General features: G+C 40.4%; 1 protein-coding gene across 2 annotated transcripts in view; it reads right to left on the bottom strand.

Moving 5' to 3' along the window:
- CAMK4 (calcium/calmodulin dependent protein kinase IV) overlaps positions 1 to 14,934 on the bottom strand; it is a 196,627-nt gene extending 181,693 nt beyond the window's left edge. Inside the window, exon 1 of one of the 2 annotated variants that reach the window (XM_010987523.3) lies at positions 14,524 to 14,934. In XM_010987523.3, coding sequence (XP_010985825.1) covers positions 14,524 to 14,684 — 161 coding nt within the window. In that variant the 5' untranslated portion in view covers positions 14,685 to 14,934. The remainder of the gene's footprint in view (positions 1 to 14,523) is intronic. The other variant, XM_031448795.2, reaches the window with a different exon arrangement.
- Between the last annotated feature and the right edge of the window lie 734 nt (positions 14,935 to 15,668).

The following is a 15,668-nucleotide window of genomic DNA, read 5'->3' as shown; positions in this document are numbered from 1 at the left end:
AACCACCTCTACCAAGTGATGAAGGTTAGAATCACTAGAGATGTCAGGCAGTTTTGAGTCTCCCAGACATGATGTGACAAGAAGGGCTTTTCATTTCTGTGGTATTCTTTCCAAAAACTCACAACCCCAGTTAATCATGTGTAAAAATGACAGGCAAACCCAAATTTGAGGGGGCATTCTACAGGACATCTGTCCAGTATTCCTCAAGACTGTCAAGGTCATGAAAAACAAGTAAAGACTGAGAAATTGTCACATATCAGAGAGGGCAGGGAAATATCACAACTAAATGCAATGTGGTTGCCTGGATTAGATCTGGGGAAAGAGGACATTAATGGAAAAGCTGATGAAATTCAAATAAAGCCTGGAGTTAACAGCAAAATATATATATACATATTATTTAAATAAAAAGTCTCATGCAGTACGTACACAGCTTTTTAGCTTAATACATAATTTTTAAAAATCTTTGCAATAATCCTGTGAGAAAGGCACTAGTATTTTCATTCTACAGATGAGAAAAGTGCAGCTCATTACTGTTTAAAAAATTCATTAACAATAGACAGTTAATAGGTACCAGAGTTGGAATGTACTTTTACACCACCACAGCTGCCACAGGGGTTTCTATTAATAACTTTTAGAGTCATTGGTTCATTTGACATGGCCTGGAGCCCTGCTTTTTAATCTCAGAGTCAGCCTACAGCCAACTGATATCCAGAATCTTGGAATCAGAAGAAATCTCAAAAGACTGTGATATCCAATTATCTTCTCTACACTCCAAAATTAGGACCCTCTACCTTAATGACACTCAGGTAAGACATACCCTAAATCATCTGGCCTCTATTTTTCCCCCCTTTTCTTACTCATATGTATCTCATTAATACCTTCCTTAAGTTTTTAATTTGTTTTCTTAAGTGCTGCAAAGAAATCCTTTCACTAGAAAAGAGACTAAGACAGAGACTTAATAGCAGCTACTAAAGAAATATATTATGAAACTTCATTTTACTATTTAGGTACCAAGTTAGAGATATACATTCTTTAGGTATGAGTAATACTGACATCATTTCACCACAAGAATAAGCAGGTGAAAGCGTGGTCACAGACCCAGAGAAACACTTGAGTTCTGGGTCCTGAGAGAGGTTGTTCAAGTGACCGTGTGAGTTGTGCCAGAATGCAGATCCAAGTCCTGATGGAAACATATGATACTCAAGATGTGCCAAGTTTTATTTTTTAATAGCTGAGCTTCTAATTGGCAACAAAAGAAATCCTGTGCCAGCTGCTGAGGAAATAATGTGCTGGGAGCTGGCAGGCACAGGCACTTAGGAAGCCAACAGGTATGGATATGGATGCACAGCGGACACCAAGGTGCTGGTGCCTGGAAGGCAGCTTCAGCCATCCCAGATAAAGCACATGTGGTGCTATACTCCCTACGAAGTGGGTCTCTGGACTATGCCCCCGACATTTAGGAGAACAACAATGGTGGGCATCTGGGAAAGGAAAAGAACATCACTTTCCTCAAACTCTGCCTGCCCATTAGCCTAGATTAACTTAGGTTAGCTTCTGAGATACAGCAAGCAGATTCTGAGGTTATCACCAGCCAGAAAAACATCAAAGTGGGGAAAAGGGGCATAAAAGCATCTTGGTTGGCTCAACTGCCATAATAAATTATCATAGACTGGGGGACTTAAACAACAAGTATTTAATTCTCACAGTTTTGAAGGCTGGAGTTTAAGACCAGAGGGCTAGCATGGTAGAGTTCTGGTGAGAGCTCTCTTCCTGGCTTTCAGACTGCTGCCTTCTTGCTGTGTCCTCACATGGCAGAGGGAGAGAGAACATGCTCTCTGGTGTCTCTTCTTATAAGGGCACAGATCCCATCACGAGGGCCCTACTCTCATGACCTCACGTAACCCTAATCATCTCCCTCAGAGGCCCCATCTCCAAACACCATCACGTTGGGTGTTAGGGCTTCAACATAAGAATTTGAGGGGCAGACACAAACATTCAGGCCATAACAAGGGGAGATACAAGGAAAATGGAATGGACCTGGGCTCTGACAGGACAAGAGGAATAGGGAGAAATGAGGCAGGGACAGAGACTCAAAACAAGAAGTAGACCTGGGGAAGAAGTGGCCTTCCTTAGGCCCTTCAGCCCCATCTCTGACCCTCTTTTTTCCTATGCACAGTCTTTCTTTCACCATACTCCCCTCACTCTGTTGTCAAAAATAGAGGTGGGGACATACAAATTTTCTAGAATAATTATTTTGAGAGTGCATAAAAATTATGAACGTAAAGTTAATGATCCTACTTGGAAGTTATGTCAAGGAGGGACCTTTTTTTTTAATCAAAGAATTAGACATCTCAATTGATGGTTTAAAAATAATAACCACAAATAAAGATAGATCCAGGACAGACCACTCATGATCTCATCTCCTGCATGATCCTCTCCTTACCTCTTCCTTCTCCTCCTGTGGTCAGGCAGGGTGTGTGTTACAGGACTATGTTACAGGACACAGCTAATTGATTACATAACCACAAATAGGTCATAAGTCAAGCTTTTTTAAAAGAATGATTCCTTTGTCATTTTTAAATTAAAATAATTTTAAGTGGTTCCATTTAATAATTTTTACTATCACTAAAGGAAGTAAAAAATGAGCAAATGTAACAATGAGCACATGTTTCTAAAAAGAGGTGAGGCATTTAAAAATTACAAAATAAGAATAAAAATTATTTAAGACTTTCCCAACACATTTAAAATAAGTCTTTGGAGCTTAGAGCCCTACTTACTTCAAAAGCTGCTCTGTCTCCTGAACACACAGTAAAGAACTAAGGTAATCATCCAGAGAATTCAACTGGAAGAAAACACAGATGCAGACGCTTGTGGCCAGAAGGTACCTCAGAAGTAGATGATCTAATCACAGACGGTCACACTATTCCCCGTCATACAGAGACAGGGGTCCTTTAAGACAGAATAGCCTGATAAAAGATCAGAGCCCCTTGGATTACAAAGGACTTTCAATTGCAGAAGCCCTGCTGGTACAACTGACTCACTTACTCAACAAATATTTACTGAGTGCTTACTATTTACCAGGCATTGCACTAGGCCTGGGGACACAGTAATGAACAAAGGAACAGAGGCCCAGCCCACAGCAGCTTACATTTTAAAAGAGGGACACAGGCATTGAATAATTTCACAGTGTGCTGGTTTAGCAGAGGGTCTGCGTAGGGAAAACATCCTGAAGAGAGATTTAAGACTGTTAGTTTTCCTGCAGCTGTTCATCTAATTCCTCTAGTATTTATTCATTCACTTGCTATTCCATAAACACTTATTAAGCACTTAAGGGGGCAGCCAGTAAGCTGGAGAATGTGCTTAGTAGTGAGGATGAAAGATACATAAGATTCGGGGTTCCTCTGCCTGAGGAGCAGATGCTCTGGTGGTGAAGACCACAACGCATTTACCTGTAAGACAATGAACGTCTGACATACTATAAGAGCAGGAAGGCAGGAGAAGCCTACTGTCTTGGGGATAGGGTGACTATCCTGGAAGAAAAAAAGGGGAAGCGCATTTCAGGCCAGGACAGTTTCATGCAACTGTCCTGCATGAAGATATGAGGATTGTGAGGAGTCCTTGAGGAAGGCAGGTAAGAGAAGGGCACTGTAGTCTGACAACTGATCTTGAATCCCAGCTCTGTGCCCTTCCCCAGCTGTGTGAGCTTGGACAAACTGTTTGAGGACCCTCAGGCTCCTCATCTGAAAAATGGTGCTGGTGATATGATCACCTTGTTGTATTACTGAAAAGCAATGTACATAAAAACAGTAAAACCACAACACCAAGTTCCTGGTAAACACTCCACGGTGGTAATTAAGAGAAGTGGTAGGGAGTGAGGATGGCAGGCAAGTTGAGGTCAGACTGCTAAAAGAGCCAGGTAAGCTGGACTAAGGTATTTCCCCTGTAGCTACTACCTAATTTGAAATCATTATCTGCTACCTCTGACCTCGTGCCCTATCTCAGGAACAGTAAGTTTACATGCCAGCTATGGAGCTAAGTGTTTTTACATATGTGATATCATTTCATTGTCACAGCAAATTTGTGGTGGGTATACCACCCCAATCTTCATTTTACAACTGAGGCTGAGTGAGGTCCAGTGTTATGCCAAAAGGGATACAGCTATCAAGTAGCAATTTTATTCTGCCTCTTTTCCTGCCTGCACCCTGCACTACCTAGCTCAGCTCTTATCTTAGTGCCCGCCTTGATCAGTAGTCCTTCATCTCCACCCTCAACTGTCCAGAATGGCCTACTTGCTGCCCCAGGCTTGAAGCTTTCCTGGATAGCTGCCTTAACCAACCCACCCCTTTGGCAGCAGCTTCCTGAGGATCACTCCCCTCCACCACCTGCCAGCTCCAGCTGGGGCCGGCACTCTGCTGCCCCTCCCGGCCTTGGCCAGAACCTCATCTGCTCCAGGAGTCCTCAGCTCAGTCCTGACATGTCATTTCCCTGTTATGTCAAGATCTGAAAGAACAGTTTCATTTGCTGTGGATTATTCTGAGAACTTTCCAAGGTTTCCACTCCAATAATGTGGCACACATACACATGACAAACTCGGTTTATTATGTGCTTAGTTAGCTTCTAGATACAGGTTATATTCAGGAGAGCTTCTCACAGGTTTACCTCATTGAACACTTTTATTAGCTTCTGTGTTCACATTGAGGCAAAAAGGAGAAGGACCCAGAGTCCCACAAGAGCCACTAATGTTTCCACTCACACAAGAGATCCTCAGAGGCCTATTATGACTGAACACTCTAAGCCAGGCTGATTTATTAAATTATATATTTTGAATTTGGTTACATCTAATAACGCAGTCTTATTTTCTCAGTGGTTGTCTTAATAGGGATCCTTGAAAAAATAGATAAGATTCACTTGAATGAACAGGTAGCAGTGTATTTACATTCTGTTAAAGGTAAAACTTGGACTGACTTGTCACAACTAAACAACAATTTTGTACATCTGTTAGAGTCCCAAATGGAATGTTGTCATCAAGTTACAGTACTGACTAACTGTCCCTTCAAGACAGTACAAGAAGTAAGGCACCCAAGCTAAAAAGTGCAAGATTCTGTGCAATGAATGGTAAAATGCAAGCAAAAGTCCCCACTGAACAGTCCATAGGACTGCAAGTAGGAAGAAATCATTCAAATACTGCATTATAGGTAACAATAAATGTGTGAACATAATCACAGATTTGCTATTCTCTACTCTTCTTTGTTCTGGCTTGTGATATTAGTCAAATTCTGTCTATAATCATGACATAAAGCAAAAAGTACAATCAATGAAGAATGCTAGCTGCCACAATCTAGTAGAGAACACAGTTAAGAGCAAGTCATATGCATTACTTTTTCAGGAGACCATTCTAATCAGAGGGTTGTCTAAAGTCTAGCCTTTTTTATTTTTTGAAAAATATTTTTGTACCTGGTGAATTTTTCAACTATATCACCCTGAAGCATGACTTAAAAAGTAATTAAGTGATGACAATGCATTTGTTAACTGGGTTAAACTCAACATCCTGGCTCTAATGCCCACGACTCTCCCAAGTCCTGCGCACCAAACACTTCAGGCAAATGCAGTCAGCTGCCTAAGCCAGCAGCTGACAAAATTTACCATGAAGTAAGTTAGGTAGTTTGAAATTAAGGTTCTTACAAATAATATGAATTTTGGGTTCAACAACAAAGAAAAACAGAATTCATTTAACCCTCTGCTTGATGGGTAGGTAAGCTGTATTCCTTTTCTCTTTTTATTTTCTCTGCTATATGACTTTTTTGGTTACAATGGCAGTTAAGTTCTTATCAAAACCTTTCATCAGAGGTAGTTTAAAATGCATAACAAGTGCACACAGGCACCCACTTCCCCTTTCTGAACAAAGTCACAGTTTGCGATATGATTTCTTTTTTGTTTGCATTTTGGTCTATATATTTGCTTTAAACTGATTTTCATAAAGTAAAATCTCAGTATTTAAGTATAAGTAAAGAAGCTTACATAGTAAACACTTAGAACCATCATTCTTTGATCCAGTAATCATCCAATAAAATATTTTTGGGCACATGCTCCCAAATTGTGTATACTTATGTACCTATAAATGCAATATATAGGCTACCATGCTAATATATAATGTTCTTTTCAAAACATTCAAAAACAAAAAAGCAAAAATTAGAAAAAAAAAGATTCTCTAATACTTTCTTCTGGCACTTCCCTTATATTTCACCTCCTGGATATGAACATCCCACTTTGGAGGCCTCTGCTTTAGTCAAAATATGACTTTAGTTTAGCTCTAAAGACTACTCAAAATAAAAAAGAAAAATTTTCTTTCAAAAAATGCTTATTTAAACAGTCTCAATTTAGAGGACCTTAATTAGTGCATCTGAGATATATGCACAGCATATAGGATTATTAAACATACAGATAAAGTATTAGTAAACAGAAAAATGAATTAAACTTTACTAGTTAGAGGCAAATCTTATAGTAGTTTATATTATTTTTGTCATAACTGTTGCTTCAAACATAATAGAAGAATGATCAACTTGAAACCTATTAAATATTATATACAAAGCAAATAACTCTCCAATAGTCTTTGAACAGGAATGCTGATCAGAGTATAAAAATTTAACTTAAACACACTTCAAGTAAAACTACTCCATTTTCAGAAACATGAATGAATAAAGCTAGCCAAAGTGCTACATAGGTAAGAACTGCAACTGATTCAGTTTCAATAGGTGTAGAAAAAGGATGACAATGCACTTAAAACTTGTGCTCACTGGAAAAACTAATATTGGGTTGACATGTTCAAAGCAAGAGGGAGAGTCAACGTAGTTCTTCGAATAAATAAAGTCTTGATATCATCTTAACCTGAAATTCTCCTGTAACTGAGAAGCAGCAGAATTTTAGCTTGACTGATCTAGGGCAGGGGTCAGCAAACCAGGGGCCAAGGATCTAATATGGCATTCACTTGTTTTTGCACAGTCTGCAACTGAAGAATAGTTTTTACTGTTTTTTAAAATTGAAGTACAGTCAGTTACAATATGTCAGTTTCTGGTGTACAGCACAATGTCCAGGGCATGCATATACACACATATATTTGTTTTGATAGTCTTAGTTTTCACATTTTTAAAATGGTTTTTAAAAATCAAACATGGAAGAACATTTTGTGATGTGAAAATTATACAAAATTCAAATTTCACTGTCATAAAGTTTTATTGTAACACAGTCATGTGAATTGGTTTCTGTGTTGTCTATGGCTATTTTCACTCAGTCATCAGAGTGCAAAGTTGCCACAGAGACCTGTGGCCCACAAAATCTAAAATTGTTATTATCTGTCCCTCTACAGGCTCCTTATACCCAGTATAGGTAATTGATCTTAATCCCTTCAATCCCACACTTCCTCTTTCTTATTCTAGTCATACACTGTGGGAGGGTTTCTTTTTTCCTTCTGTTTCTATAGCCACCTTTGCTCTCATTATGGTTACTTTCTCTTTATCTACAATTTTGGCTTTCAGATGATACAAACTCAGTCATTTTCTTACAGGCTTTCTCTGATACCAACTAACCTTCCTAACCTTATCTGCAACTACAATGTTCATGCTTTGCAAAGCTTGCAAAATAAAATGTATACCCATTTTTCTGCCAGTTTTTTGCCTTTTTTAAGAATGTACTTTCCACCTATTATGCTCATCACCAAAGTTCCACCTACCATAATAAAAATCCTACCAAATTTCAAGGTTCACCTCTCCTATAAGACACTGCAATCTTCCCAGTTGTAAAGACTGCTGTAATTCTCATTATCTCAATCTGGTATTAGATTTATTGATTTATTTATGTCACATAGATTTATTGTTTGTGCCTTATTATCAGTAAACTATATATATTTGGAGGCCAAATAGTGTTTGGTTTATCATATTCATTCATACTCTAGCCGTCTTGCCCTGTCTCACACACACACAAAACCAACGTAAATTGCCTAGCTCATAGTTATTCAAAAGGTCAGACCCGTAACAGAGAAGCCTTCAGGTGGTGCAAAGACTTGAAATTAAATAACAAGGAATCAAAAAATAACACCACCATTCTCTTTTCAATATTTTTCAATTGTTATGATTACATCAAGAAGAAAACCTCAATTTGTGCTACTGTGGTTTTAACTCTACTAATCTTTGATAATCTCCCTTTTCAACAAAGAGAAAATAATTCTCAGGCTTAGAGCCTTCTGTAGGCAAGCATTTCTAGCTACAATTTAATAAAAATGCTTTGTTTTTTATTGCAATTTATTTTACAATTTACTTCTATTTATGGCATGAATAGTGGTTTTCAATGTAATGAAATAAGTATTTTCAGTAAGTAAACTTAGGTTAACAAAAATTAGGTGACTTAAAAATATGAAGCAATTATAGCAAAGGCTGTATGCATATATGACAGAAATTAATGGTATTACATAAAAATCAGAGAAATATTTGGTGGTAGCAAATAATAAAGCCAAATGACTTTAATCCATCAACTGTCCCGTTGTTAACTACCTACAAAACTAAAAGGAAATCATGTAAAAGACTAGATTTATGCTTCTGAGACAGTGGTTCTCAACAGGAAGAGGGGGTGACATTTGATAAAGTCTAGAGATACTCTTGTTGTCACAACTGGTGGGGGTAGGGGTGGTTGAGGGAGGGCTACTACTGGCATCTAGTGGCTGGAGGCCAGGGACACAGCTAAACATCCTACAATGCACAGAACTGCCCCCACAACAAAGAATTATCTGGCCTTGAATGTCCACAGTGCCAATGTTGAGAAACTGCTTTAAGAGAGAGAGCAAGCTCTACATGTAACCACCCTTTGCCCATCACTATAAATCATCCTCTGTCTAGCACTCTGTCCTTATTTGATCTCTGCCACTGATCTTCCACCCAAACCTTTCATTATTTTACACCACCCACACAACCACTGCCCTCCATTAGCAATTAAAATTTTTAAAATTGATTGCACTGAAGAGTCCCCGTTCTTTATATGCTAATACTATGCCATCAATATTTAGATCTAACTTCCTAATTAAACCACTGGAGTTATGAAGTTTTCAGCTGATCCTACATTATCAAATAGATTTTTTAAATAATTAAGGTAAAGATTAGTTTGAGTAAAACCTTGATTCTAACTGCTATTGATTTCATGTAGTTATTCTTCAGCCTGAATTATATAATTCATTGACTCAATTATATACTACATTTTGCAGAATAAACCCGACCTTGAATTTTTTTAATTAATATTTTTATTAGTTATGTTAGCTTTCTTGAAAGGAAGTCTGAAGAGAACTACTTTTTCAGCTAACAACAACAAAAAATCATTAACATAAAATGAAACAACTAGTAGTTGAAACAGTTCATTTGGGTACCACTCAGTACTTTACTCTCAAATGTAATACTACCAACACATAATCCACACAGATATAACTGAGGGTAACGTGTTTACAAGAAAGGTCTTTGAAGCTATTTTGTGGTTAGTGTTTTCTTTCTCTTTCTCTTTTTTTTTTTTTTCAAGTTAAGTTCTTGAGAACAATTCAGAAACAGGTAGCACCTGTCTTTTTTTTTTTTTTCTCCAAATTAGGAGTAATTTTTACCCTTGTAACAGTATTTAAATATGGAAAAATAGTGTGTTCTTAAAGTAATGATCCTATCATAGTCTTCACTTGACTTTAAGGCTCTTTATAATGAAAGTATTTCCAAATTCAGCATTTACTATATGTTAACTTTAGTGGTTGGCGTAGCTTGGAGGCATTTCATTCCTTTGAGTTCAAGTTGATTTAACTCCTAATTCTAACATGCCTGTGGTAAAACAATAGTGAAGGTGAAACTGAACCCCTTTCATTTCAGAGCCACAAAACACTCTACCAACAGAAAAGTAGCATTATATTCAACATCTACAAACTACAGAAGTGGCAGTTATCAACACTCCCACTGTGAACAAAGGAAACCAACACAGAATGAGATTAGGATCACAGTCACACAAATTTCAGGCAGAAGATACACAACTCATCAGATTTTCCTTTCTCTTAGGTCACTAGAATGGAGATCTTCACATCAGGACTGACAGAGACCAACTACATGTCCAACTGTGCTTGGCCCATCTTGTTATCATTCATTCATTCATTCTCTTTGAAATCAATTGTTGAATACTGAGCACTGTGCTAGGCAATGAGCACACAATACTGTACTGAACCAGCCAGATCCACAGATCCTGCCTTCCAGGAGCTTGTCATTAGTTTTCACGCAAACAGCCTGTGCATCCCCACCACTTGCAATCCCACCTTGCTCCTGAGTCAACTGCCAGAGAAAAAAATTAGGTGCACAGAGAACAAGAGAGGGACTGAACAGGTATATTTTAAATTCCTATTAGGATTAAAAAAACACACTATCCCTCAAAAAGCTTAAGATACCAAGTGCAGTGTGTGTGGCAGGAGATACGTAGCCAGTGGGGATACACTCGATAGGCTGGGGAGCCCTAAAGGACAGTGAGAGGGAAAGACCAAGACCCGAGAAGCACTGTCTAAGAACATCTCAAGGAGGGGCTCAAACAAACAGAAGGAAGGGTAAAAGGTAAACAGAGGATCTAATTCCTTCTCAACAGGAGCCCTGGGTAGAGCCCTTCTGTTTCTGTTAGAAAATGTACTTTGTTTCCTTGCAGGAAGCATTTGCTGGCCATTACCTAGGGCCAAAGTTACGGGTTACCAAGGAGAATACAGCCCTGCTCAGGCCTCTGGATTCCTCTTCTCCACGGTGAAAGTGCCCCTGGTCCAGTCTCCTCCTCCACTCAGCTAGTCCAAAGTACAGTGTACCCAGGAGGTCTCGTGGAGATACTAGAGTTTTCCCAAAAATGTTTGAAAAGGGAAACCCTATAATGCTGGAGGTAAAGATAGGAGAACTTTTCTCTACTGAGCTGTGCAGAGACACTACTCAGTATTACCAGGGGCATCTGTAGGGCATCTTTCAAAAGGACTCTGCCTCATACTTTAATCTGGCATACACAGATTTATGGCCTAAAACAGCACCTTTCGAACTGAGTCACAACCTACTTGTGGGATGTGAAATCAAATGGGTCCAGCCAATATTTTATAATGAACTAGAATAAAACCAAACAGCACAGAATAGGAAATATTAGAGTACATTGTTGGTAATAAGAATAAACACTGTTTCATGGAACTTTTTTCCATTTTATACATACATATGACTCACTATCTAAGTCTACCTGGTTCCTGAGCAAGAATACACATAGCAAGGGAGCCTAGGCCATATGAGTGATTTTTTTAAAATTGTGAATCACATGGTGTGGTGGTATATTGAAAGAGTGGAATGGAAATTTTAAAAAAAAATATGATTCCAAAAAAATCAGTTTTTCATCTGAAAAAGAAAGTAGAAGTAAGAATTTTTAAACTTTTCTCAAAATATTTTAATTCTGTAACTTTCACACTCATTCTTTTGTCCTAATTATCTTTCATTTGGCTTCCCTGAACTTGTATGTGTGGGAATACATCTAGTTTTGTTATAAACATTCTTTCAGTCTCATACAATGGACAGAAACAAAAGGTGAGAAATAACTAAAGACAGGACATAGGTTTGGATGCACAGAGCCAAATCCTTACCACAAACAGCCCAGGCCAAATCCTGTCCCTCCGTGTGCCAAACCACTGGACAGAATCTGGACCAGAAGCAGGCTCCCTTCTCCCTTGGAACAGCCTTTAAAATGCCAGTTTCTCAAATCACTGGGCAAAGGACCAACAACTCTCTAGGATATGGAGCCCCAAATAGGATCATGGCCAATTCATCTTTTTAAGTAGAACTGAATTTGTTGGTGTATCATGATTTTTGTAAACTTTTAAACAAAGTTGATAAACAAAGCAGTACTTTCAAATGTGGGTTTTTGAAAAATAAATTAGTTTGCTTGAAATTCGTAGTCCCTCTCATATCTTTAAGTCCCTGCTTCTCTCTTACCCTTAAAATAAAGGAAGCTATCATACCCACCCTGGTCTGAATGTCAGCACCATCCAGAGGCTTCAGGTGGTTATAGCCTTGGGAATTTCATCCCTTGAAATCCCCAAATACATCTAGGGTCATATGTCCAATCTTCTTGAATTCAGGAGCCACGAGTTTACCACAGAAAATTGTAATAGATTAATCTATTACTTAATCTACACTTAATCTGGAGAGGACTGTCTACACCCTGAAACTAACCACAATGGCACCACATAACACCAGGGGCATTGTACTTACATCTTAATGACAACTGTGTTACTGGTGAATTAAATGTTTTGGCTTTGGAGTCATCACTGGCAGGCAGATTCAGCCCAAGACTGGTGTGGGGAAGAAGATGACTTGTCACTCAGTCAAATCTACAATTATAATTCTGTTGCATTCTCTGGTTTTATAAATCCTTAGTAATTAAATCTGTAACATAGTTGCTTTATGTTTATTTTGTTAAAAAATAACTTTGATCATTAAGTGATAATATTTTTCAAAGTCTCAATCCAATGGAGTAATTAAGGATGCACCTCACCAATACTGCCATCTACAGAGAATTTACCTAATATACATGAACACTGAAAAAGAGAGCAGAAGTAATATTTTTAATCTTATCTCAAAATATTTTAAATCTGTGTTTTTCATGGCAATCAAACGACTAGATATCAGAGTGAGAGTCTTAGCAATATACAGCTGATTTATATTCATGCCCCCAAATTTACTGTAAAATCAAGCAAAAAGCTTTTAAAAAATATAATACTTCAAATTCCTTAGGTTTTTTTCCTATGAAGTCTACCATCCTGTATATGTATACAACTGGCAATTTATTTTTTTTCTACCCACTTTCCCATTCCTTAAATTAAAGGAAATTTCTTGAGCTTCCAGATGGTGACACTTAATCATAAAGATAATATATGCTGATGACAAGTCTGAGCCAATTAGAGGCATCTAAGGTAAATGTTACTCAGAAAGCAGTTAGATTTGGTGGTGGGACAGTCCCTATAGCACCATCAGGCACTTCCTCTACTAAGTGGCAGTTTCTAAAACTTACTAAGTAAATAATTTTAGGTAGATTATCACCTTATTGAGAAGTTCACATTGCTGCACTGCAGCTCATCATACAATTATGTACACTTCAAACCTTAAAGTAGGAGACATTTCATTTTCAGCTGACTAGGGAATGCATACACAGCAGATCTTCAGATAAACACAGAAAAACTTGATCAAAACAGGATGTTTATGTATACGTTATTCAATGCTCAAATATTTTGAAACATTTTAAAACAATAACAACTCCTAAATTTTCATTCAGAAGTTTTGCCTTTCTTATACACACTTCTGCCATTAACAGTGGTGGAAATCTGGAAGAGAAGGGTGGCCCTTACAGAGTCCCACAAGTATCCACATCCAGAATCCCACACTGCAGTCTCCAGTGCCATAAAATAGAAAATGGCTGTTAGCTAAACTCTTTACAGCAAAAAGAAAATGGAAAATAAAATTGCCAAAAAAAAAAAAATTAGGTACAGAAGCTTCAACTTGTTAACAGTTAAAATTACACCTTTAGATTCCCTATAATAAAGGGCCTGGTTCTAAAATGAGTGTTGAAAAGAAGTCTCCTTATCTAGGGGTAAAAGAAAGGAAAGAAAGAAGAAAGAAGGAAGGGAAAGAAAATAATTTTCAATGGATAAAAACATGAGAACATATGGCATCATTCACATCGCCAAACCACTACCTGTTTGGATCTTCAGAGGAGGGATGTGGGATATTCCTGTAACCCCAGGGAGAAGGCTTTCTGCATACATAATTTAAATAAATCACTCCAACGCATGAAAGAAGAGCAGCGGAACTCTTCTCACTAATTACCGCTGCCTGGACTCCATGTGTTGCTTCTTCTTTAAAGCCACACTAGTTCATTATTCTGCCTTCAACTCTCTTAAATGATTCATTCCCCCTTCACTCCTGAGCAGACTCTGCAGGGAAGCTAATGTTTAAGTTTAATTTCTAGTGCCACTTGCTTTGGAGAGCTTGATGAGGGGAAGAAGGAAGAATCTAATTTAATAATTCTGTCATGATTTGGAGAGGCACCCTCCGCCCCTCACCCCAAAAAATAACTAGACAAACAAGACCCTCTGGCAAGCTATAATCGTGAGCAAAGACACCAACTGGGGAAGCAGGGCCCACGTGCGGTGGGAGCTGTCATCCAAGGGAAGTGGCAGCCGGCGAGGAGGAGGGTGAGTGGGAGAGTCAGACTGCTGCTCGCAGCTGCACCGGCCTGGGCGCTCCCGGAGAGAGCCGGCTTTCACTTGAATGATGCTGAACTCTCTCCCAGACACTAGGCGGGTAGAAACCGAAGGACAGGGAGCTGTCGCTTCGAGAGGGACAGCCCCCGGTGCTCGCCACGGGCTTCCCCAGAAGCCCGAGCCCGCGCGCAGGGCACCCGGCTCCACTAGGTCCAGGGCGCCTTCCGCGCGCCCCAGCTCACCGCCCTCCGCCTTACCGTCCCAGCTCCGACTCCACCTCGAAGAAATCGTTCAAAGCATCCCTGTTGGAACCGTCGATCCAGTAATCCGGGATGAGGCTCCCGGCCCCCGGGGCCACACTGGCGGTGACCGAAGAGCAGGACGAGGCTGAGCACGAGGGCACCGTGACTTTGAGCATCTTCGCGGCGGGACTCCGGAAGCTGCCGCCGCTGTCGCCTCTGTTGCCGAAGCAAGCAGCCCCGCCGCCCGCCGCCGCCTGCAAACGCAGGAGCAAGAGGTGGCGTCCTTCACACACACGCACACACCCACCGCCGTCGCCTCCCCCGCCCGGCGCCCTCAGCCGCGCTTGGGCTGCAGCTCCTTTTCTACACAATTCGGAGAGAGAGTGGGCGGAGAAGGGGGCAAGGAACTGGCAAAGGGTGTGGAGGGAGAACCCGAGTCGCTGTCAGCCGAGAGAGAAGAGGCGGAGGCACTGCAAGAGAGGTTCCCTCCCCCTTCGCTCCTTCCCTTCCCACCTCCCCTCCTCCCTCCGCCGAGCTTTCCAACCCCCTCCCTTTTTCCCTCACCCTCCCTGGCAGTGGCTGCGGCGGTGTCGGCTAGGGCGGCTCCGGATGCAGGAGCTTGAGAAGGCACAAGGACCAGGACATCATCCCACGGGCCCTCCCCGGGGAGCCAGGAGCCTGGAAGGGACCACGCGCATTGGGACACCCCGGGAGTGGCGGGCGCCCAGCGCGCTCTGGGAGCACATGGGTCTGGGTGGCAAGCAGGATGGTGAGAAAGAGACCTGGCTGTTGGCGCAACTCATTTCTCCTTGATCGTGTCTCGCTGGTGAGCCCCTCCCACCTAACACCAGCTAACCAGCTATTTCTTGTTCCTCCCTCTGTCAAAGGTTATACTGACAGCTGGGAAGGGTGTCCTATGGTCGCAGATCCCCCAGGGCCCCTGTGCCAGGAGCTAGTGAAAGCTGGAGGAAAGGGAAGCGCCTGGATCCACGCTGACCTGACTCACCTTTGAATGAAGTCTTCAGTTGAAATAGATGCTGATGGCTGGCACTGCCTCCTTTGACTGTTGGAGCACCTGAAAGGGCAGATATTTGCTATGTCTAGTTGACTCCCAGTTTCTGAAGACTAGCAAAAGAAGTGGCCCCGAAGGGCCCTGTGGA

The sequence above is a fragment of the Camelus dromedarius genome, chromosome 3 (genome assembly GCF_036321535.1).
Source record: "Camelus dromedarius isolate mCamDro1 chromosome 3, mCamDro1.pat, whole genome shotgun sequence".
NCBI lineage: Eukaryota > Metazoa > Chordata > Mammalia > Artiodactyla > Camelidae > Camelus > Camelus dromedarius.
Note: the sequence above shows the minus strand (reverse complement) of the source record. Positions and strands in the feature narration are given on the sequence as shown.